At 36.0% G+C, this 24,277-nt stretch overlaps 3 protein-coding genes and 1 pseudogene across 7 annotated transcripts; all 4 read left to right on the top strand.

The window, feature by feature from the left end:
- The first annotated feature begins 26 nt into the window (after positions 1–26).
- Positions 27–8,344, top strand: LOC147275441 (transcription regulator NOT2/NOT3/NOT5 family protein). Of its 3 annotated transcripts, XM_086256428.1 has the most exons (17): positions 27–42; positions 139–396; positions 486–617; positions 749–886; positions 1,077–1,127; positions 1,685–1,774; positions 1,858–2,004; positions 2,196–2,306; positions 3,133–3,189; positions 3,796–4,536; positions 4,796–4,966; positions 5,516–5,681; positions 5,820–5,965; positions 6,793–7,071; positions 7,166–7,300; positions 7,394–7,575; positions 7,990–8,344. In XM_086256428.1, exons 2-17 carry the CDS (start codon positions 304–306, stop codon positions 8,054–8,056), a joined length of 2,706 nt encoding a protein of 901 aa, XP_086112554.1. In that variant the 5' UTR covers positions 27–42; positions 139–303; the 3' UTR covers positions 8,057–8,344. The 3 variants fall into 3 exon arrangements, with proteins under 3 accessions (XP_086112554.1, XP_086112555.1, XP_086112556.1); XM_086256429.1 differs by lacking the exon at positions 3,133–3,189; XM_086256430.1 differs by lacking the exons at positions 27–42; positions 139–396 and having other exon boundaries at positions 502–617; positions 754–886.
- A 2,602-nt stretch (positions 8,345–10,946) lies between these two features.
- On the top strand, positions 10,947–12,570 carry LOC147275442 (beta-amyrin 28-monooxygenase pseudogene; annotated as a pseudogene).
- A 3,394-nt stretch (positions 12,571–15,964) lies between these two features.
- Positions 15,965–18,073, top strand: LOC147275443 (tetratricopeptide repeat (TPR)-containing protein). The gene is made up of 6 exons (XM_086255859.1): positions 15,965–16,473; positions 16,585–16,634; positions 16,727–16,814; positions 16,957–17,073; positions 17,521–17,654; positions 17,850–18,073. The coding sequence occupies exons 1-5, from the start codon at positions 16,003–16,005 to the stop codon at positions 17,566–17,568; spliced, it is 774 nt and encodes a 257-aa protein (XP_086111985.1). The 5' UTR covers positions 15,965–16,002; the 3' UTR covers positions 17,569–17,654; positions 17,850–18,073.
- A 76-nt stretch (positions 18,074–18,149) lies between these two features.
- Positions 18,150–20,782, top strand: LOC147275444 (beta-amyrin 28-monooxygenase-like). 3 transcript variants are annotated; one of them, XM_086255856.1, is made up of 4 exons: positions 18,150–18,283; positions 19,023–19,966; positions 20,039–20,226; positions 20,308–20,782. In XM_086255856.1, the coding sequence occupies exons 2-4, from the start codon at positions 19,105–19,107 to the stop codon at positions 20,611–20,613; spliced, it is 1,356 nt and encodes a 451-aa protein (XP_086111982.1). In that variant the 5' UTR covers positions 18,150–18,283; positions 19,023–19,104; the 3' UTR covers positions 20,614–20,782. The 3 variants fall into 3 exon arrangements, with proteins under 3 accessions (XP_086111982.1, XP_086111984.1, XP_086111981.1); XM_086255858.1 differs by having other exon boundaries at positions 18,152–18,283; positions 19,014–19,966; XM_086255855.1 differs by lacking the exon at positions 18,150–18,283 and having other exon boundaries at positions 18,461–19,966.
- The last annotated feature ends 3,495 nt before the right edge of the window (positions 20,783–24,277 follow it).

Genomic DNA, 24,277 nt, shown 5'->3' on the forward strand with positions numbered 1-24,277 from the left:
TGTTGTCAAGCCCAATACCAGAGGCCCAATGCAAACGATAAGGTTAGGCCCAATTCAGATGAAGGGCTTTTTTTATTTTTTTTAAAATAAGTATGGTTCAAGTTAACCAGAGTCTTCATCTGAACTGGTTCTTGTTAGTTGTTGTTCTTGGCTTCGACCTCGACCACTGGACGGCGTTGTATGCAGATTCAAGTTGACTGCAAGCAGTCAAAAACCCTAACCCTAGTGGTATTGCAATAAATCTAAAACCCAAACCCTAGTGGCAGTGCGATCAATCAATCATTCGATTGGAGAGTTACAGGAATGGGGGCGAGTCGGAAGCTTCAGGGCGAGATCGACCGGGTTCTGAAGAAGGTCCAAGAAGGAGTGGATGTCTTCGACAGCATTTGGAACAAGGTTTGTGTTTGTGCCTCGTTTCGTTCTGTTGCTTAGAAAACGCAAACCGGAATCGGTTGTGAATAGTGTGGTTGTGTGCAATGCGACAGGTTTATGATACGGACAATGCGAACCAGAAGGAGAAGTTTGAGGCTGACTTGAAAAAGGAAATTAAGAAGCTCCAGAGGTACAGGGACCAAATCAAGACTTGGATTCAGTCCAGTGAAATCAAGGATAAGAAGGTCTCTCTCCCTCTTTCTCTTTCTAAAATAAGTTCCACATGTCATGCAATTACGAGTTTCTTTTACTTATTGATGATTTTGGAGATTATGACAGACAATTAATTCATTTGGATACATGTTTGTTGACGTAGGTCAGTGCCTCTTATGAGCAGGCTCTGGTGGATGCTCGAAAGCTTATTGAGCGTGAAATGGAAAGGTTTAAGATATGTGAAAAGGAGACCAAAACAAAAGCATTTTCTAAAGAAGGCTTGGGCCAACAACCTAAAACTGTAACAACAACTACTACCCTTTTGCATTTCACTTTCCTTCTCACATCATTTTTAATCAATCAAACTCCTCTCCATTTTGGATTCAATAGTTATTATTTATATAAATTACATAGATTTAGTTCATTTGTCCATATGAGAATACATTTAGTAGCGATCAATTTACTAACTGTGTTATTCTTTTTAATGATAGGATCCAAGGGAGAAGGCTAAATCGGAGACGAGGGATTGGATAAATACTGTGGTATGTGAAGCAAGGCATTTGCTTAAACTCTGTTCTTACCTTCCTCTGTGCCTTAGAAAGCCTGTGGCGGCTAGATAAAGCAATGTGATTTACGATGTGTCTGCTCCATTTGTAGTTTAAATTATCCCTGCTTCATGTTTTCTTTTGATGCATGATCCATGTTTGATTGCCATCTTTTGCAACTACCTTTACATGTCTATGCATGATGCTTGTGGATTTAATGACTTTTGCCATTTTTGGCTTGTTTGTGTTTCCATTATATGTAATATATATGTATTTCTATTATATGTAAAGCTTAGTGCTAGTGTTTACTCCATGTCTTGTGGTGTTTTTAAGATGGAGTTCCTTAATTGGTTTATGGTTGAAATTTGTGCCATCTATCAAGTTTATTTTAATTTTTTAGATTTGTGTTTCTGTTTTGGTTTAATTCCCATTACTATGTTTTATAAACAATGATCTTTGACATCAAATTTGATGTGATCAAATTTATTAGTTCTTTTCTTGAAATTGTCAATTACCATTCGGTCAATATTTTTGTGTTTCATGGTGTTGAGTAGGTTGGGGAGTTGGAATCTCAGATTGACAGCTTTGAAGCTGAAATTGAGGGGCTATCTGTCAGGAAAGGAAAGGGCAGACCACCCAGACTGGTAGGACAGAAAGAAATATACACCCTTAGGAATTCTTGGGTTTTTCTGCATTCTTTGACACATTTTTGTTTTTTGTACGGCAGACCCATCTTGAGACTTCTATTACTCGGCATAAGGCTCATATTATGAAATTAGAACTGATCTTGAGGCTACTGGATAATGACGAACTGAGTCCTGAGCAGGTCAATGATGTTAAAGATTTCTTGGAAGACTATGTGGAACGCAATCAGGTTTATGGTGCTTTAATTTTAACTTTGTTTATTCAACATCCTTATTGTATTTAGTTGAAAATACAGGGGGGGTCCTCTTGTATCTTGCATATTTTGTTAAATTCAATATTGCATGTGACAGATTCATGTTCATATGTTTGATTTTGGATTACGTATATCAGACTTTTTTCTTTGGTTATAAAATTTTTTAGGAGGATTTTGATGAGTTTAGTGAAGTGGATGAGCTTTACAGCACCTTACCATTGGACAAGGTGGAGTCTCTTGAAGATCTGGTTGCTATCGTTCCTCCTGGTCTTGTGAAGGTAATTTTTTTTTTTTATTCCCATGCAGTTTCTATTTATGGTTCTTAAATTTAGTTGGAGTTTGTAGATCTATTGTTTTTTGGTTTTCTATTCAATTTTAGAATGGTTTCATGTCAGATGAGGTGAATGTGTGGAAAAAAGAAATTTTTTTAACAAAATGCTCGTTTATGCCCAACACCTCGGCTCACTAATAAGAGTTTGCGTTGCTTTATAAACTTCAGAGAAAAGTCAAAGTAAGTACATATGATTGCAAAACTCTGCAATGCCAGCAGAATTTTTATTTTGGTGGGTTCATTCAATTTGATCATAGTTTTTCTTTCCTTTTTTTTTTTTGTGGGGGGGGGGGGGGGGGGGGGGCTCTAGGAAGTAATTGCTTGCTTGTATGTTTTGTTGAAGCTTTACTGGGTGCTTGACCACTTTTTGCAAGATACTACTTGGTATGGGTTTCATAACATAATGTTGTCATTCATTTCATACAAGGTTTTCTGCCTCTTGAGGTGGACATGAAAGAAAAATTGGATACTAGATGCCTTTTATGACATTTTTAATGGAACATTAATAGAGGTGCCCATTTGTAGTTATGCTTGCTTTGATGAATGCCAAGTCGAATTATCGCCTGTTAATTGGGGTTTTTGTTGGGACTTGTGGTTGACTCATTTAAGCCCCCTACTTTAACTTCATTTAATTGTTTGCTATCAATTTTTTTATTTTTTCAATTTGGATTCCGTGATATTTAAAGGCATTAGGTATCGTCATTCGTTAATATACTAGCTTAATGACCACGTAAAAACCCAGTCTAATTTTCCTTTTTTCTTTTGGGGGGCAGGGTGCACCGATGCTTGGCTTGAAGACTTCTTTGGCAGCATCAGCATCCCAAGTGCCTGTACGTCTTTCTCATAATCTTGAGTCAAGATTATTGCAATTAGTAGGGCGTCTTTGAGTTGAAGCTTTATGGATTCTATTAAAGAAACTGAAACCTAATTGCATATTTCATTGGTGTGATAGTGATGTTGAGATTTGTTTGTAGTAGACATTTTCTACCTTTATCACACATGGTGCCATACTGTCTCTCAGGCCTGGGTCAATGATTGGTGGAGCATGGTCATAGTTGAAATGTGTAAGCCAATTAAATTACCCTGCAGTTGATTGACTTGCATATAGTTTAGGTGATCATCAGTAGGATTGAGTTCATTTCTAATATCACATAGGTAACTTGTGTTTAACTGTCATTCTTTGCTGATATTTTACCATTTTTAAAGTAAGAATTATCTAGCTACTATTTCTTTTCTTTTATGTGTGTTTGGTAGATTTTACAACAAATTTGGTCATCACTTCTATTACCTTTGGGTTATAGGTAGTTTAATATATTGAATTAAGAAATTTTTTCCCTTCAGGTTTCTTTACTATGTTGATGCCCTCAGCTTCCTTTCTATAAGATGCTTTGTCTCAATTGATGCTGCTGTACTAAGGGTTAATTTTTCTTGTCCAGGCCACTGTGACTTCCAGTACTCAGCAGACTTCTGTTCAAGAGCCAGTTGAAGATACAGTTTCTCAGGATAGTAATATTGATAATATTGCTAGAACTCCACCTCCAAAAATCAGTACACTCAGTCCTTCTGCTGCATCAACACCGGTTGGGACTCACGCAACTCCTATCTCTGCAAATGTTTCATCTCAAAATTTGCCTGGTGTGCCAACTGCTTCAGCTGCTCCAGGTTCAAATGCTGTTCGTGGTGTCACAGAGAATGCAGGGGCTGCTAACCCTTCATCTCCTGTAAGTTTGCCTACTTCTGTGAAAGAAGAAGAATTAGCAAGCTTCCCTGGCCGTAGACCATCACCATCTCTTTCTGATACTGGACTTGTGAGGGGCATTGGTAGAGGTGGTCTCTCTGGCCAGATGTCATCTAGTATCCCTCTTAGTTCTAGCAATGTAGTTCCTAGTAATAGTGCCCTTGGTGCAGTTCCTTTGGCTTCTGAAGTGGCAAAGAGAAATATTTTGGGAGCTGATGAGCGACTTGGGAGTAGTGGTCTGGGGCAGCCTCTTGTTTCCCCTCTAAGTAATAGGATGATCTTGCCCCAGGCTGCTGCCAAGGCTAGTGATGGAAGTGGTCCAGTTGATTCTAGTAATGTAGGTGAGGCTGCTGCTATACCTGGCCGAGCATTTTCCCCTTCCATGGTCTCTGGCATGCAATGGAGGCCTGGAAGCTCCTTCCAGAACCAAAATGAAGCGGTATGTCACTTTTCACTGTTCCAATAAGCTGTCTCTCTCTGTGTTAATATAACATATGTCCTTCATCATTTTCCCCTTCTAGCTCATATAGATGCATCGTCTAATGCTAGTTTTATTAGCTCCTTACAAATCTTCCATGTGTAGAATTCAATATATGTTTTGCATTGCCATTAGAACTATTCTTTATTTGACTGCATCACAGGATTCAAATTGAGTAGATCAATATCGTGCTATTTTAATTGGACTTACCAATTATCAGGGGTTGTTTCGTGGAAGAACTGAAATAGCACCTGATCAGAGGGAGAAATTCTTGCAGCGGCTCCAACAAGTGCAGCAACAAGGTCACAGTACCATTCTTGGCATGCCTCCTCTTGCTGGTGGAAATCATAAGCAGTTTTCTTCTCAACAGCAAAACCCACTGTTGCAACAGGTACTTTCTTTTGTTCTATATTCTACTTTTGGTCCTATTTTCTTCTGATTCAATGAACTTCTGTGGAAAAATCCAACATTGAAAAAGATCAATTACCTTTCAGTTTCATGGCATATATTTAAAGTTGTCATAATTGGGATTTGTGGCGAACAAATCAGAGAGTCAGATCCAGAATTGTAAGATGATACAATTGTGTGTTAGAAATGAAAGAACATTTGCATTTATATGTATTTATATCTTGTAAACTTGAAAGATAGTAGGTAATTGGGTTGATTACTTAAAGGGAAAAGGATAAAAATGTGAATAACCTGAAAGGTTGACCCAGTATCGGAGAGATCAGCGACTCCAGTCAACATCACCATCGTCACTGTGGGTTTTATTTTTTTCTCAGAATCATCCATTTGTTTGTACTTTTTTTGGTAATCCAATTCATTCTGCATGTTGCTTTAGATAATTTCATAAATAGCAACATCAACTTTCTATTTCTGAATGAGATATTTTATTTGGTGCCAAAGAATTATTTTTCATGACTTTTGATCATATGTGCAGTTTAATTCTCAAAACTCATCTGTATCTTCTCAAGCTGGCCTGGGACTTGGAGTACAGGCCCCAAGCCTCGGTACTGTTGCATCTACCAACTTACAGCAGCAATTAAATTCCATACACCAACAGTCTAATCAACAGGCATTGATGTCAAGTGGACCAAAAGAAGCTGGTAATCTTCATTCCTTTTTTCGTTCACGCTGTTGTTCAAACCTTTTATTTTTTGGTGCTATTTCATCGCGTGGGAAACTTTTACTTATTTCATTTAGAAGTGAAAAGACTGAATAATTGTTTGATTTATGCGGTGCAGATGTTGGTCTTCCAAAAGTTGAGGACCAGCAGCAACAACAGAATATACCTGATGATTCAACAGCTGACTCCGCTCCTAGTTCTGGGCTTGTTAAGAATCTATTGAATGAGGATGATTTGAAGGCCTCATATGCAGTTGATTCTCTTGTAAGCTGAATATGTTGTCTTGATTACTATATCATGAGTGCTTGTCAATTACCTTTATTTTATTTTTTCTACATTACCTTTTGTTAGTTATGTAGGAAAAACATTTGTTCTTGTGTAGCTTAGGTAATTAATTGTTATCAATATTCTTTAAATTGTTCTGCCCTTCAAAACATGGAAAGGCAGGGCAAGATACAGTTGCTGCTCTAAAGGTACTGTATGCCTAAAAATGGAACATATACAATAGGTTTAAAAAGTTGTGTCAAACTTCACTTATTCCAAAACACCCTCAATATAGCTTTACATTTTCCCTACTTACCATTTACTAATGTATAACTGGGATAGTTTAATATAGCTATACAACCCCTTGAGGTAATTATGAGAGTTACAGATGTCCATGTTCTTTTTTCTCCACATTTGTTTTACCCGCTACTTCATGCTCTCTATGTTTTTCTCTCACTACTTCATGTTTCTTTATTGGCCAACCGATATCAATCATTTGTATATAAATATAATCCTCATACATACAGATAGGTGTTTAAATATAACCGTTTACTTGAGATGGCTAATCTTAGGCCCAGGTTTCTTTTTAGTTTTATATTTTCGAGAACATATCTTATAAAATATTAAAAAAAAAAATTTCGAGAACATATGTTTGTATCAGAGCCTTTGGTGTGGTAGTTTTTTCTTGCATTGTTTTACTCCTGATTTGTATAAAACACATTTATTTTACAAGATGATATTGGTCTACTTCATGGGCATGCTGACTTGTTTGTAGAAGAAGGAATGTGGCCTGATTTTCATTGCTTGTAAAATATTATGTTTTGTAGGCTGGAGTTTCTGGCTCTCCGACAGAGCCTGCTCAAGTGCCACGAGATGTCGATCTCTCTCCTGGGCAACCTTTACAGCCCAATCAACCTTCTGGTAGCCTTGGTGTTATTGGCCGAAGAAGTGTTTCTGACCTTGGTGCAATTGGTGATAACCTTTCTGGATCAACTGTTAATTCTGGGGGAATGCATGACCAGTTGTATAATTTGCAGATGCTCGAGTCTGCTTATTATAAACTTCCACAACCCAAAGACTCAGAACGTGCAAGGAGCTATACTCCAGTATAGACCCATTTATCTTCATTATTTGATTTCATTGTTACTGTGCATGAATTTTGTTTTTTCCTCGATACTTATCTTCTGTTGCCTTCTACAGAGGCACCCTGCAATAACTCCTCCTAGCTACCCCCAAGTACAAGCACCTATCGTTAATAATCCTGCCTTCTGGGAACGGTTGGGTCTTGAACCGTATGGCACTGACACCCTGTTTTTTGCGTTTTACTATCAGCAGGTACCAAATATCAATTCATTTACTTGCAATGTAGTCCTATGATACAATCACTATGAAGTATGCACTTGTTCACAAGGCCATTATTGTCTGCAGAACACTTATCAGCAATATTTGGCTGCCAAAGAGTTGAAGAAGCAATCTTGGAGATACCACAGGAAATATAACACTTGGTTTCAACGACACGAGGAGCCAAAAGTTGCCACTGACGAATTTGAACAGGGGACTTATGTGTACTTTGACTTTCATATTGCCAATGATGACCTACAGCATGGATGGTATGATTCTATTGATCTTTTAGTTACATGTTCGGGTTTCTGTTTGCATTCACACTTGGTGTTTGTATGTGGAGTCTAAGTTGCAAGTTTCATTTGGATTTTTTTAAGTATGTTGCAACTTGTGGACATACTCGTATCCCCCTCTCCCCCAAGTTATTGAGCCTTGGAGGGACTAGGGAGGGAGCAAGATTTTATTATTGGAAAGATTGTTTATGGAGCTCTGCAGTTGCTGCAAAATTTGATTGCATCTAGCATAGGAAAAGTATTTTGATGTAATATAACGGAAATGTAATCCTCTGAGATAGGATGGGGCTCCTTTCCAACTGTTGCTCCAAGCTAAAAAAATTTCAGACATCATTATTTTATATGAATAGTACTTGAGTTTGATGTCTATCTTCATACGATGTGGTACAGGTGTCAGAGGATCAAAACTGAGTTTACTTTTGAGTACAACTATCTTGAAGATGAACTGATTGTGTAGAAGATGTTGGGAGGAGGATGCATACAAGCTCACCTAAGATTAATTCTTAACTGGGTTTATTAGACTTGTTTTCAGAGCCTATTTTCTGGTTTCATTGCCCACAAGCAACATGGGGACCATCCTAATTTAGCTGCAACTTCTACTTCTACTATATTGCTTTCAGAAGTCGATTATGTAGCTGCTTTTTATGACCGAGTATATCTACTGCCGTGCTTTGTTGACAATAAACTAGCAAACGAACACGACTTCGGTGTAATATATAATAGCAATGCGAATTCTGTTATCCTATTTCAAGGAGCTAGCTTGCTTGTACGCATACACTAATTATTATTCTTTATTTTGGTCTAGTTTGCCTCAACTTACATTTGCATCCCCGTAATTTCTTTTATGTCACTTTCGTCCTTAGAGTTTCATTATGTCATCACTTTTTGTCCTTGTTGTTTCAATTTGCTATCACTTTTGTCTAGGGGTGGGCACGGTTCGAATTACCGAACCACAAAGCTAAAACCATATCCAAACCGAGCCTATCGAAATGGACAATTCAAGAATCGAAATTGAATCGACACTAGGCAAAATTGATTGGTTCGGTTAATTGAGCATATTGGTTTGGTTAGTTTGATTAATCGGATATCGATTGGTGAGATTGAGAGAGGCAACGATGGTTGAGATCAAGAGAGGCGAAGATTCGGCCAGTGAAACAGCAACGAAGGCTGATTGATCTGCATAGGAATTTCTGCTCCGAAAGAGTCTTATTTGCTTTGTTTTCTCTTCTTTACTTTTCAAACCTATAAAAATACAAAACTAAGTTAAAACGAACTAAAATTACTTTAAAACATAACAAGAATCCAAGAACAACAGTATAAAAATATATAAAATAATGGTCAAATCAAGTATAGGGTATATGGGATAGGGTATAGAGTATATGATATATGGTATAGAGTTTAGGATTTATGGTTAGAGTATAGGGTATAGGGTATAAGGTGTATGGGTTTGGTTTAGTCTATAATAGATATTAAACTATAACTATAATAGACATATACATACTATAATAGGGGGTTTGGTTTAGTCTATAATAGATATTAAACTATAATAAACTATAACTATAATAGACATATACATACTATAATAGGGGGTTTGGTTTAGTCTATAATAGATATTAAACTATAATAAACTATAACTATAATAGACATATACATACTATAATAGGGGGTTGGTTTAGTATATATAGATATTTAAATTATATATAAATTAATTAATATATATTATAATTTGTGATTCGGTTAAAACCGAAAATTTTATAAGTGAAAACCAAAATCGAATCGGTTTTTAATTGCAAAAAAAACAAACAAACAAACCAACCCAAATCGGTTAGTTTGGTTTGGTTCGAAACTCGATTTTTCTGTATTTTTTCCCACCCTACTTTTGTCACTGTAGTTTCATTCTATTACCATAAAAATTAACTAAAATAAACCCAGTTGATGGTTTAGACCAAAAGTGATGACAAAATGAAACTATAAAGCCGAAAATGATAAAAAATAAGTTATGGGGATGTAAGTGTAAATTTGGTCAAACTGCAAGCACTAACTATTTAACACATTATTATACTAGTATTATTATTGTCAAGTTACAATATTACCCGACTAAATCTAACGACTAACTTCTTTGTGCATCGGATGTTCTCCATATATTTCAGATCCCTCACCCACTCATCTTATTTCTTCTTTTTGTAGATCAACATCAGATTGTAATGAAAGTTATAACTAGTTTAATTACTCTCAGATTGGTCCCTTTAAAAGTTGATCTACAATCCAACTGTTGCTTGTAGACATCATATTATTTTATTAAATATAGCAATTAACATAGTTATAAATAATTAAGTAATATTGGTATTACTATAATAATAATAATAATATTTGGGGATGATGCTACACCACAAATCACAACTTTATGGATCGATGAGACTACTGTGAAAATTGAATTGAATGGAGGTGGTGGTGGTGGTGGTGTTACGGTTACCTTCTGGAGCATTTATGTCATGCGTGTTCTGATCGGTTAATATATTAAATATATTAATTTTTTTTGCTGGTCGGTTAATATATTTATTAAGCATGCATGTTCTGATCGATGGCGTATCTAGAGAACAGTAACAATATTAAATGACAACTATTTATTATATATGTCCATCAAATTGATTAAAATATTATATATGACGATTGACTTAGAACCGGTTCCACGCTGCTTATTTTGAACGTAAGGTTTGAAAGCTGCTTCTTAGCAGCTTATTGAAATTTCTATCAATGACATAAATTTTCATAAAAAGCTGATATTTATTTTTTTACTAAAACTAAAAAATGGATAATTAAAACTAAAAAATCGATTACTGAAATTGAATCGATTATTCAAACTGAATCGATCACTGAAAATTTATCGATAACTGAAATTGAAATTGAACTGATCACTGAAACTGAAACTGAAAAAACGATCACTGAAACTGAAAATCGATCATTGAAAAATAAAAAACAGTTACACTAAATTTTCAATAAAAAAAATTACTCTAAATTAAAATGAAAAAAATTACACTAAATTAGCAATAAAAAAATAATTAGGGTTTAGGGCACATAGATCTTGTGCCCTACTATGACACAAAATCTTTTCCCATTCTTTAATTATTTGCCTTGACTAGCTTGGAGAATTGAACTTATAAAATAGGCCACAACACAAGAGGGTCGACCAGCATATCGATCCAGTAGTAGAGCAAGCATATATCATATATATGGAGTTGTTCATCCTTTCTCTTGTTCTCTTTTTTTCTGTCTACTATACTTTTGGTGTGTTGAACATTATTGTTAATTATGTTAATCCTAGGCCAAGGCATGGAAGCAAACAATATCAACTCCTACCAGGAAGCAGAGGTTGGCCAATGATTGGCGAAACCCTCGAGTATCTACGCACAGCCAAAAATGGTGTCCCAGAAAAGTTCATAACCGACAGGAGGGACAAGTACTCCTCCTCCTCCTCCTCCAAGCTTAAGGTGTTCAAGACATCCTTGGTAGGTGAAGATATGGCAGTGCTGCTGGAAACAAGTTCCTGTTTTCGAATGGGAACAAACTTGTCAAGACTTGGTGGCCTGCCAGCATGGCAAAGATCTTCCCCTACAGCGCCTCTGATGATCATAAAACAAGCACCACCGAAAACAACCATCATTTGCTCAAACTTCTGACTCCACATCTCAAGCCTCATGCTCTCCGCAAGTATATTGGGATCATGGATGAGGTCACCAAACACCATTTGGATACGTTTTGGGATCATAAAGATCAAGTCACACTTCGCCCACTGTCCAAGCATTTCACTTTGACATTGGCATGCAGACTTTTTTTAAACATCAAGGATCCAAACGTGGTTGCCAAACTGGAGGACCCTATTCGCCAAATATCTTCAGGCTTCATTTCGTTGCCAATAGATGTGCCAGGCACCAGATTTAACCGAGCCGTTAAAGCATCGCAGCAAATCACCAAAGAGATTCAGAATATGGTTGCGCAGAGGAGGATACAATTACATGATCATCTCATCAATCATAATTATAAGGATCATGAAATTGATCAAGGTGATATAATGTCTAGCTTGCTCATGGACACGTACACAGATGGCCAACAGATGAAGGACTCAGACATTGCCAACAAGCTGTCTGTCGTAATATTTGGTGCCTTTGACAGTATAAGCACTGCCATGCTTTCCATTGTCATGTATCTATCAGAGCTTCCTCAAGTTTATGATGCCGTCCTTAAAGGTAATTAATTAATTAATTTATTTATTTATTGCTTTTTTTTAATCAAATCTTTTCTGCAACTAATAAAAACGTACGTACGTGCAGAGCAAATGGAGATTGCAAATTCAAAAGTTGCAGGAGAGTTGCTGAAGTGGGAAGACGTACAAAAGATGAAATATTCATGGAGCGTGGCTTGTGAAGTGTTGAGATTGTTGCCACCTGTTATGGGAACTTTTAGAGAGGCCATTACCGACTTCGTCTACGAAGGATATCTAATTCCAAAGGGAATGAAGGTACGTACGTATATACCATGCATGCATATATATATATATATATATATAGACATAATATTAACCTTACTTAATTTATCATTCAATTAGTAATAGTCTGATGAATATGATCATGATCGAAACTTTTTCATTAATAGTTACACTGGAATGTGTATGCCACACATAAAGACCCAGAATACTTCCCAAATCCAGAAGAATTTAATCCGTCAAGGTATGAAGGAGCAGGACCAGCTCCTTATTCGTATGTTCCATTTGGAGGAGGACCGAGAATGTGTCCCGGCAACGAATATGCTCGAGTCAATCTTTTGGTGTTCATGCATAATGCAGTCACTAGATACAAGTGGGAGAAGGTTTTTCCTGACGAGAAATTCATAATAGATCCTATTCTTCTTCCTACCAAAGGACTTCCAATTCGCCTTTATCCTCATCATCACAACGCGGGTTTGAAGACAAATTAATTATAATTTCCGTATAATCTATTTTGAATTTCATAAGCTTAATTGTTGCAATCAAGTTTCTATAATTAATTAGTGAAACGTTAGTAACGTACTAAGACCAAATCTGCAGGTTTGTGTAATATTTTAAATGAGGTTCAAATGAACTCACATTTGAATGAATAAAGTGAGTGATTTGTATTGTGGATGCTTTGAATTGATGTGTAATATCATTACTAATTAATTAGTAAATAAAGATTGCCAGAAACCATGATTTTTTTTATATGACCAAAAAACCATGTTTGGATTTTGATAATTTTGGTTCCGAATTTTGTATTATAATTTTCATTAGGTGGAACTTGTAAATTGAAATTTTATTGCGAGGACTAGGTGGTAAAGTTGTGATATCCCGATAGAGAATAACTTGCCTATCTCTGTTATAAGAAATGTGACATCACATGCAAGAAAGAGACATAGAGAAAGACTTGCCCCCTCTCTCTCTTCTCTTTCTCTCTCCCCCCTCTTAATTCTTTATGCCTCTCTTTTGCATGTAATGTCACGTCCCCTATCATACAAGTTCTTTTCTATCCCGATAACAACGCGCTAGCGTGTGTAGTGAACTCAAGTCCAAATTAAGATGTATCTCATTTTGTTTTTTTTTGGTAAAAGAAGATGTATCTCATTTATTTAAATGAAACCCTTGAGTATTGACCAAAAAAGAATGCAAACCTTGAGTGGAGACCATCACCGCTCTCAGTCCTCCAAATGTTGTCGTGATCAAGTCCTCCGACCGCCCCCCACTTTGGTTGCCCATTGAATTAGCAACATGATTAACTACTAGCTTAGTGCTCGATCTAACATCGATCAATCATTCTTATTATTAATCTGTTGTCGTTTGATTTTTAATTAAAATTATCGATCTTGATCATCACCATGTCAACTACATATAGATATATCCTTGCTTATTAATTTCCTTTCATCTCTTAATTTTCTCTTTTAACATCTCGAGATCGTCCATTTCTTTTATTGTTACGTTGAAAAAAAAAAATGAATTCTTAATTTAATTTAATCATAACTCGTTACCCCACCATCTTTGATCACTTGGGCCGCTACTTCTTTCCTTAATTTGATTCGGGTAATATATTAATTTTTTTTTGCTGGTCGGTTAATATATTTATTAAGCATGCATGTTCTGATCGATGGCGTATCTTGAGGACAGTAACAATAGTAAATGACAACTATTTAATATATATGTCCATCAAATTGATTAAAATATTATATATGACGATTGACTTAGGGCCAGTTTGGTATTGCTGTGAGAAAAAACAGCTGTGAAGTAAAACAGCTGTGAAGTAAAGTCAACTGTAAAATAAAGCAGTTGAGTGTTTGGTAAACTATGTTTTCAAAAGTGTTGTGAATATAAAAAATAATATCAAAATGTTTGGTAAATGTTAATGTAAAAGTGCTGTAACTGTGTATAATTACTAAAATGGATATGATGCTGAAAGTGTATTTCACTTATTTGTTTGATAAAACTAAAATGTTTTTTTACTTATTTTTTAAATTTGTGGCTACAAATTTTTATTAGCATTAATTTTTTTAAGAACAACATTATTAAATAAGTATTCCTATTATTTTTTTAAGTATATTATAATTTTAATCGTACAAATAAAATATCATAATTAATGATCACAATATAAAATATAACTAACAATGGACATATTTTTTAATTTAAAATAAACAAATAAAAATTATAGAAATCAATAAGGGTAGTATGGGTAAAATAAAATATTCATTGTTGTTGTGATTCACTGCAGTTTTCAAAAGCACCTAGAAACCTGCTTTCTGTTTTTGCTGTGGGGAGTTGAGAATTGTGAGGGAAACCAGTTTTTTATTTTTTTACCAAACACCAAAACTGCTGTAGGTGATTGAGAATTGTCATCCACAGCAGCTTTTGAGTCCTCCACCGCAATCCCAAAACGGGGCCTTAGAACCGGTTCCACGCTGCTTATTTTGAACGTAAGTTTTGAAAGCTGCTTCTTAGCAGCTTATTGAAATTTCTATCAATGACATAAATTTTCATAAAAAGCTGATATTTATTTTTTTACCAAACGCGCCTTAGAGCCCAAAATTGTGAAAAAAAAAAAAAAAGATTTTAGATTTAGACCCAAAAAAGTAATATCATGCCTTAATCATCCATCCGTGTAAGATTCACTCTACTCTAAGTAGATTACAATAACACCTACAATTATATACAAATGAGGTTCAAGTACAAAATTACTTATCAACTATTGGGTGTATTTCAACTTAGTCTACAAATAACAAAATCTTTTAATTGTGTCCATGAACTAATATTTAAATTAAAAAATTGACTTATGTAAGATGCATTGTTAAGTTTGGGAGTTAAATGCCAACCTGGTCAATCATAAAATAGTATGTTTAATGATGTGGCGCCAGTTCCATGCCTTGTCTTGCTCAATCCCTAACACGTGTCCGCCTACCTTCTTACACGGGCCCACCACTTACTCTTCTTTCCCTTCTAAAATATATCTCTCACATAATGATTTAGAAATATAGTTGTAATTTTGTGAGTTTGAACCTCTTCCATTAACTATGCTAGAAAAAGGAGTGAGTGGTGGCCCCGTATCAAGAGGTAAGCGAACACGTGTCAGAAATTGGGCTGAACGAGTTGCAGAACTAATGTCACGTCATTAAACATACTGCATCATGATTGGCCACGCTAGTAATTAACTTCTAACTTAAGCCAATTTTTCAATTTAGATATTAGTTTATAGACGCATTTGAAAAATTTTATTGTTCTTGAATATAATTGAAATACTGTACCTCCAATAGTTGATGGGTAATTTTGTACTTAAGCCTACAAACAATTGATGAGGCCGAAACAACGCTTAAGAGAGTTGACTTTCAATAATTAATCTTCTAAATAATGTACTACAAACTAATTAAGGAAAAAAGATTTTGTGCCCTATTAAGGCATAAGATCTATGTGTCTTAAAATTGATATGGCAAAATTATTTTACACGCATCATTATTTATTTGCCATATTATTAAATTAGTATTATTATTGTCAAGTTACAATATTACCCGACTAAATCTAACGACTAATCTTCTTTGTGCGTCGTATATTCTCCATATATTTCAGATCCCTCACCCACTCATCTTATTTCTTCTTTTTGTAGATCAACATCAGATTGTAATGAAAGTTAATAACTAGTTTAATTACTCTCAGATTGGTCCCTTTAAAAGTTTATCCATAATCCAACTGTTGCTTGTAGACATCATATTATTTTATTAAATATAGCAATTAACATAGTTATAAATAATTAAGTAATATTGGTATTACTATAATAATAATAATAATAATATTTTGGGATGATGCTACACCACAAATCACAACTTTATGGATCGATGAGACTACTGAGAAAATAGAATTGAATGGAGGTGGTGGTGTTACGGTTACCGTCTGGAGCAAAGTGTAACAATAAGTCCCTCATCTCCAATTCCATGCACAAGGCCACCACCAGACGACGCCGTATCACTGTCATCAAGTCGTCAGAAGAAATCCAGGAAATCCGGGTGTGCACGAACCGGAGTTGCCGCAGACAAGGTTCGATGCAAACCCTTGAGACCATCACGGCTCTGTCCCCCCCTAACGTCGCTGTCAACTCCTGCGGCTGCTTGGGCCGCTGCGGCGCCGGTCCCAACCTCGTAGCGCTGCCAGCCGGCACTGTGGTCCGACATTGCGGGACCAGGGCTCGAGCCGCCGAGGTCCTGGTGGCACTCTGCGGAGGGGCTTGGGATTCGGACACTGCCAACACCAGTTTGGAAGCGCTTGCGTTGAGGAACAAGGCTCACAGTCACCTTCAAAACAACGAGTCGTCTCAGGCTGAGCTCTTGCTCTCACAAGTACACTACCTACTCAATACTCAATACTCAACACTCATTCATTACTAATTACTAATTACCAATTAATTAATTACCAAATAGCAGCATATATAATTAATTACTGACTTGCAGGCTATACAATTAAAACCAATTGGTGGCATCCATATTTTATATAAAGACAGGTCCGTATCTCTCTATCTATCTGGGTTTTCACTCTTATTTCAGTGCTGTGCTTCAATGTATAATTACAAATGACATAGATGCATACATACAGGTCTGTTGCAAGATTAGCATTGGGGAATTATTCTGGGGCTCTCCAAGATGCCCAACAAGCTTTGGCATTGTCCCCTCTCTATCCTGAGGTGCGCTTGCAAGTTTAGCTTTCCTTTTCCTTTCTTCTTACAGTTTTTGGGTGTTATAGATTGGTTACTTCTATAATTTCTCTGCTGCCTCTCAGTAGCCACGAGGCGTTTTTTCGCTGCAATAATATTTTGCATTTTGCAGGCTTATATTTGCCAAGGTGACGCATTCTTGGCTATGAACCAATTTGATTTAGCTCACAAGTCCTATTTAACAACTTTACAGATAGATCCTTCCATTCGACGTTCCAAATCTTTCAAGGTATATTAGTCAGTTTCTGTCACTGACTCTGTCAGTAGATTTTATATTTCTCTAGATGGATCTTTCCGTTTCGTTCTGTACAAATTTTTGAGTCATGTAATCCGATGGATTCATTATGTTTGGATATGCAAGAATTTATATACAAGAGCCTTTATGTTCTGAAAGTCATTTAAGATTTAAATACATAAAGCTTAGAACTTCAACTTGAAGATGCATCAGCTTTAAAGTGGCAGGGGACGATGTTATGTTCCATTGCTCAACTACTCGATTTGAATGACTCAACTACTCAATGTTAAAAAACAAATCAGTGTCTTGGCAAATTTCATATCATAGTTTTCTTCTTTCCTTATTTTATGATCTCTTTCATAGCTGTACAATCAAATAATCCATGAGATCAGCCTTCTTTCCCATCTAATTGCTATAACATTTTCTTTCCCATTTATGCAGGCTCGGATTGCAAACCTTGAGAAGCTCACTGCTGCAAATATGCCTTAATTAAGATCTGCCATGTGGCTGAAGTGATTTATAAATCAGTTACAGAATTTGGATGATAAAGTCATAATGCTTATCCTTGTTTCCAGGTTGGTCCCTGTCTTTATAATTTTATACATGCATCTTCAATTTTCCTTGCCATATAATAACAATTTGCAAATGTTAGACATCATTGTAAACATATAGCATTCATATATGTCATACATGAGTGCGTGTTTCTGTACATACATATTTTCTGTACTTACCAGGACATCACTGACATGAATTCTTTTCCCTGATCCCAGTTGCCGGAATTTGAGAAGAGTCTCTTGCCACTTTTGTCCCCAATGATGTAGGATGCACCACTATATTAAGGAAGGTGGTAAGGACAAGGAAGAAGATGATTGTATGGAGAATCATAAAGCTAGGAGCTAGAAGCATTTTTTTCTCTTTTTCCTTTTAAATCATGCAACTGCATGCTGTAATGATATATGTCCAAAGTTGTGAAAAATTGTAAATTTCTTTTTCATGAGCCTAGCACTATACATGACGCAGGATAGTGGGATGGGTGGGGAGCTCACAATATACTTTTCGTGAGAAGCATATTGGGAGCTCACAATCTAGTGATATTGCCTGATTTAGTCGTCGTGCAATCTGCATAAGATGCTTGTTATATGATAAATTACTTGGGTCGAAAACTGAACCAACCATTGCAAAAGTTTTGATGCCGTCCTTAAAGGTAATTAAGCTTCCTACCTAACCACACCTACCTGCCTGCAATATATATTCACATTAATTTACTGCTATACCTTTGAATTCAACCACATATCTATATCTATAAAATGACCTGAAATTTATTAGAATCCCCCATTTTTTTTTTTTTTTTTTTTTTTTTTACATTTATCCTCCACTGTAGATAATTAGAATACTTTTTACTAAGGTTATAACAGACAATTTATTAGGCAGGTTTTATTTCAGTCGATGACTTCAAAGTTGAAACAAATACTTGAAATTAACGTTTTGTTTGATTTTTTTCATTTGGGATGAGTTGAAAGTTTAAACAGATACTTATCCGGCTGAAGAAAAAGAAAGCCAGGACAAACATGAGACCATGGACACCGGAGAAAATCCATTCATTAATTATTAGATTTTCATCCAATTGCTTAGAGCATGAAATATTTTAATCGATCACATGTTCACAACGCATAGTTTGATGTATTATATATAATTGATTAGACATTTACCAACTCTTACGAAATCATGCATGTGAATCCTGCATTCCTGCTGAGCTTATATATAATTTATAATTTAGTTGACTTGGCTTCAAGAAAGCAACTTATTATAAGATCGATTATGGGCGCGTACAACATATTATCTGGTAGAGCAAATATGGTGTACTTGTTCATCCTTTCTGTGGTTGTGTTTGTAATTTCTGTCTACTATATTTTTGGTGTGTTGAATATCATCAGTGATTACAGTGGTAGGCGACGGCGTACGAATGGCACCAAAAATGAACAAGTCCCAAGTCTCCCAGCACCACCAGGAAGCACAGGTTGGCCAATGATTGGTGAAACCCTGGAGTATCTACGCACAGCCAAAAATGGTGTCCCAGAAAAGTTCATATCCGACAGGAGGGACAAGTACTCGTCGAAGGTGTTCAAGACATCGTTGCTGCGTGAACACACGGCTCTGCTTTGCAGTGCTGCCGGAAACAAATTCCTCTTCTCGAATGAGAACAAACTCGTCAAGTCCTGGTGGCCTGCCAACTTCGACAAGATCTTCGCCAACTCTGAGAAAAGCAGCATTTCCCAGCAGGCCGGTCAACTGCGCAAACTCCTCTCTCCACATCTCAAGCCCGATGGTCTCCAAAAATACATAGGGATGATGGATTCGGTGACCAAGCAGCATTTGGATACCTTTTGGGATCACAAAGATGAAGTCAAAGTCCTCCCACTGGCCAAGAATTTCACACTGACAATGATATGTAGACTGTTTTTGAACATTGAGGATCCGCAAGTGGTTGCCAAACTGGCCGAGCCAATTCAGCATATATCTTCGGGGTTCATTGCGGTGCCAATAGATGTGCCGGGCACAAGGTTTAACCGAGCCATTAGAGCATCGCGGCAAGTGAGGAAGGAAATTGAGGATATGGTTGTGCGGAGGAAGATACAATTGCATGATCAGATCAAAATGAGTAGTAGTAGTAGTAGTGGTCATTCTAAGGCAGCGTATGCACATGAAGATATAATGTCAAACTTGCTCTTGGAGACGTACAGCGACGACCAAGAGATAAAGGAATCGGACATTGCCAACAAGTTGTATGGTCTAATAATTGGGGCCTTTGTCAGTATCAGCACTACCTTGGTCACCATTGTCATGTGTCTAGCACAGCTTCCTCAAGTTTATGATGCCGTCCTTAAAGGTAATTAATTAATTTATTGCTTTTATTTGATCAAATCTTTTCTGCAACTAATGAAAACGTACGTACGTGCAGAGCAAATGGAGATTGCAAATTCAAAGGCAGCTGGAGAGTTGCTCAACTGGGGGGACGTACAAAAGATGAAGTATTCATGGAGCGTGGCCTGTGAAGTCTTGAGATTGTTGCCACCAGTTATGGGAACTTTCAGAGAGGCCATTACCGACTTCGTCTACGAAGGTTATCTAATTCCAAAGGGAATGAAGGTACGTATGTCATGCATATTAAACATTAATTAATGAATCAGTTAATCTATATGATTAATTGACATATATTTATATATGCAGTTGCACTGGAATGTGTTTGCAACGCATAAAAACCCAGAATACTTCCCAGATCCTGAAAAATTTGAGCCGTCGAGGTTTGAAGGAGCAGGACCAGCTCCTTATTCATATGTTCCTTTCGGAGGAGGACCGAGAATGTGTCCCGGCAAAGAATTTGCTCGATTCGAAATATTGGTGTTCATGCATAACGTGGTCACTAGATACAAGTGGGACAAGGTTTTTCCTGATGAGAAAATGGTAAGGGATCCTGTTCTTCTTCCTACCAAAGGCCTTCCAATTCGCCTTTATCCTCATCATCACAACGTTTGAGGACAAATTTTAATTTCAGTCTATAAGCTATTTTGAATTTCATAGGCTCAATTGTTGCAATCAAGTTTCTGTAATTAGTGAAACGTTACTAATTAAGACCAAGTCAGGTTTGCCGTTTGTGTAATATTTTGTTTGTCAAAAATAAATGTGGTTCAATTGAACTCACATTTGAATGAATAAAAAAACTCCCCTTGGTTATAAAGTGAGTGATTTGTATTGTGGATGCTTTGAATTAATGTGTAATATCATTACTAGTTAATTAGTAAATAAAGATTGCCAGAAACCATGAGTTATTTTTCTATATGACCAAAAAACAATGTTTGAATTTTGATTCCGAATTTTGTATTGTAATTTTCATTAGGTGGAACTTGTATATTGAAGTTTTATTTATTGCGAGGAGTAAGTGGTAAAACTGTGATATCCCAATAACAGCGCGCCTGTGTGTGGTAAGTCCAAATTAATTAAATGCAACCCTTTGGGTGGAGACCATCACCGCTCTCACTCCTCCAAACATCGCCGTCAAGTCCTCCATCCAATCGCCCGCCACTTTGGTCGCCATTGAATTAACAACATGATTAAAGAGCTGCTGGTGGTGCTGGTTTTAACATCGATCAATCATTCTTAATATTAATAAGTTGTCTTTTGATTTCTAATTAAAATTATCGATAAATGATCATCACCATGTCAATTATATATCCTTCTTTATTAATTAATTCCCTTTCATCTCTTAAGCTTCTCTCTTCATCTCGAGATCCACGATCCATTTCTTTTATTGTTACATTGGAAAAAAATTGAAATATCCCACCACTTTGATCACTTGCACACGTCTTTCCCTTAATTTGATACGGGTAATATATAAATATTTAAGCATGCATGTTCTGGTCGATGGCGTAACTAGAGGACAGTAAGTTCAGTAACAATATTTAATGACAACTATTTATTATATATGTCCAAACTCCAAAGAGAGAGGGCCGGCGAAGACTAAAAGCGCTGACTCTTGACTAAGTGACTAACGAGACTTGGAAGAATGAGTTAACATTGGCAACGTAGGAAAGGGGGTGTTTCATGTTTGTGTTTCTTTGACTCACACAATCTACCAGTAGCAGACAAACCATTCTAATGTTAAATAATGCCTTTACTCTTTTGTTTTTCTTCTCTTCTTTACTTAATTTGTTTTATTTTATGCTGTTTGGTAGGTTTGACAGTTAACACCCTCAGTCCCTCACCCCTTCCTCACCTAGTCACCTGTTTATTGCTACTTAAATATTATTATTATTAGTTTAGAGATTGACGTAAGGGTGATAAAGATTGATCATGAGAGATTCTTCCCAAAGAGAAAGAACAAAGACACATGCAGATGGGTTTGTTTCAACTAATGCTAAACATATATAGAAACGGTATATTTCATGGTAAACGTAGAAATGGTATATTTTCATTAAAATATTAAATAGAACAAATTACAATTTAGTACCTCAACTTTATATGTTGTTTCAACTTAGTACCCCAACTTTAAAAACTTACAAAAAAGTACCTCAACTTTCATTTTGTGTCAAAATAGTACCTCCGTTAGTTTTTCTGTCAAATAAACCGTTATCTGCTGACGTGGCAGGGGTATTTTCGTCATTTTTTCTAAATTTAAAAAATAATAATATTTTTTTAAAAAATTTAATAAAAAAATAATTAAATAAAAAAATTTCATAAAAAAAAAAAAAAACAACAACCTTTCCCCAGCCATCCCCCCTCCCTTCCCCGCCCCCCACCCAGCCCCTCCCTTCCGCTCCCCTCCCCCACCTTGGGCCGGGGAGTGGGGGGCTGCTAAGGGACGAGGGTGGGGGAGGGGAGCGGAAGGGAGGGGCTGGGTGGGGGGCGGGGAAGGGAGGGGGGATGGCTGGGGAAAGGTTGTTGTTTTTTTTTTTTTTATGAAATTTTTTTATTTAATTATTTTTTTATTAAATTTTTTAAAAAAATATTATTATTTTTTAAATTTAGAAAAAATGACGAAAATACCCCTGTCACGTCAGCAGATAACGGTTTATTTGACAGAAAAACTAACGGAGGTACTATTTTGACACAAAATGAAAGTTGAGGTACTTTTTTGTAAGTTTTTAAAGTTGGGGTACTAAGTTGAAACAACATATAAAGTTGAGGTACTAAATTGTAATTTGTTCTATTTAATATTTTAATGAAAATATACCATTTCTACGTTTACCATGAAATATACCGTTTCTATATATGTTTAGCATTAGTTGAAACAAACCCATCTGCATGTGTCTTTGTTCTTTCTCTTTGGGAAGAATCTCTCATGATCAATCTTTATCACCCTTACGTCAATCTCTATGCTTTTACCTCCATTGCATGTAAAACCATTTCTCCATCTTTCTTATGTCCCTGTTAGATTTGGTATTGTGAAAGCCACTCAATGAATCAATTGTGTTCGATCAGCATTTGCTATTAAGTCTTTTTTAATGCAGTTTATTGAGTCTTGTTCTTGGATTTCTTTTTTAAAAGTTGAAAATATTCAGTTTGGAGTATAACAACTCTCATTCCGTGGCGTGCATATTCAAGAAGCACTAAACGTTTCTATTTTCTTAAAAAACTAAAAATAAAAATAAAAAAAATAAAAAGACTATATATGGCCAGACAAGAACCTGAAAAACCAAAACTCGGAAATTTCTCACATAGAGAAACAAGAATTAATCACTAAACAGCATAAGAAAAAAAAAAAAAAAAAAAAAACAAGATTTATAGAAGAAAGTAAATAAAGACAAATGAAAGCTCAACTAATTAATTTCAATTATACAAATATGAGAGAGCAATAGAAGATATTAAATAGAGGGCAACATGTGAAGATTTGTGAAAGAGACAAGTTCCAAGAGAGTCTCTCAGTGTGGCTAGCTAGACTGAAATTGGCATCCCCAACTACCAAAGTATTTAATATATATCAATCCATAGAGGTGGCTGATCCATACTCACTTACTCACACCTAAAGATGAAGAAGTTCATTTGGGTTAAAAAGTGGAAAGCGGAGAAGGATTGGCTTGGAAGTTTTTTTTTTTTTGGTATAGGCATTAAACTTATGCTAATTAAACCATCAGATTGCTTGAAGGAACAAGATTTCATTAAATGCACCTAACAGCACAGGCAGAGAAGTTGGATCCATAAGTCAATATGCGCATGCAATTCCTAACCAATAGAAAACCAAAAGGAAAATGCACTTAGTGCGTTTTCTATTATGGAAAATCTATAGAAAAGATTGTGGACATTTAAATTTAAGAAATTGGCACCACAGAAATCCATTCGAAAAAAAAAGAGGAAGAATTAAATATCAAATATATATATGTTGGAGCTAAGTCTAATGTACCTAGCTCAACTTTTGGTTTTTGTTTTTCTTGTTTTTTGGGTTGATCGATTCACATTCACAGTAAAGACTTAATTAGTAAAGACTTGATCAACCAATTAAGTCTTTACCTGCTTCAAAAAATTAATTAATAAGTCTTCACCTGCTTCGACAGGGAATAAAATCCAAGATCAGTTCTTTCAGTGCGTGTATCCAACCTATAAATAGGCATATACCCCATGCATAATTTTCATCCATCTCAAACTCAATTACTCAAACCAAGTACAAGTTTGAGGCCAAGCAGTTAAGCTAGCTACCTTATAATTC

This window comes from Dryas octopetala, chromosome 9 (genome assembly GCF_963921425.1).
Source record: "Dryas octopetala chromosome 9, drDryOcto1.1, whole genome shotgun sequence".
Classification (NCBI taxonomy): Eukaryota; Viridiplantae; Streptophyta; class Magnoliopsida; order Rosales; family Rosaceae; genus Dryas; species Dryas octopetala.

What these genes read in the sequence shown, in the direction of transcription:
- LOC147275443 (XM_086255859.1), top strand. Translation starts at nt 16,003, where the DNA reads ATGGAGGTGGTGGTGTTACGGTTACCGTCTGGAGCAAAGTGTAACAAT. An exon ending in CTGAGCTCTTGCTCTCACAA is followed by an intron (nt 16,474 to 16,584) that starts GTACACTACCTA and finishes ACTGACTTGCAG; the next exon opens with GCTATACAATTAAAACCAAT. An exon ending in TGTCCCCTCTCTATCCTGAG is followed by an intron (nt 16,815 to 16,956) that starts GTGCGCTTGCAA and finishes TGCATTTTGCAG; the next exon opens with GCTTATATTTGCCAAGGTGA.
- LOC147275441 (XM_086256428.1), top strand. Translation starts at nt 304, where the DNA reads ATGGGGGCGAGTCGGAAGCTTCAGGGCGAGATCGACCGGGTTCTGAAG. An exon ending in ACTATGTGGAACGCAATCAG is followed by an intron (nt 2,005 to 2,195) that starts GTTTATGGTGCT and finishes AAAATTTTTTAG; the next exon opens with GAGGATTTTGATGAGTTTAG. An exon ending in GATGACCTACAGCATGGATG is followed by an intron (nt 7,576 to 7,989) that starts GTATGATTCTAT and finishes GATGTGGTACAG; the next exon opens with GTGTCAGAGGATCAAAACTG.
- LOC147275444 (XM_086255855.1), top strand. Translation starts at nt 18,805, where the DNA reads ATGCATGTGAATCCTGCATTCCTGCTGAGCTTATATATAATTTATAAT. An exon ending in TTATGATGCCGTCCTTAAAG is followed by an intron (nt 19,967 to 20,038) that starts GTAATTAATTAA and finishes ACGTACGTGCAG; the next exon opens with AGCAAATGGAGATTGCAAAT. An exon ending in TAATTCCAAAGGGAATGAAG is followed by an intron (nt 20,227 to 20,307) that starts GTACGTATGTCA and finishes TTATATATGCAG; the next exon opens with TTGCACTGGAATGTGTTTGC.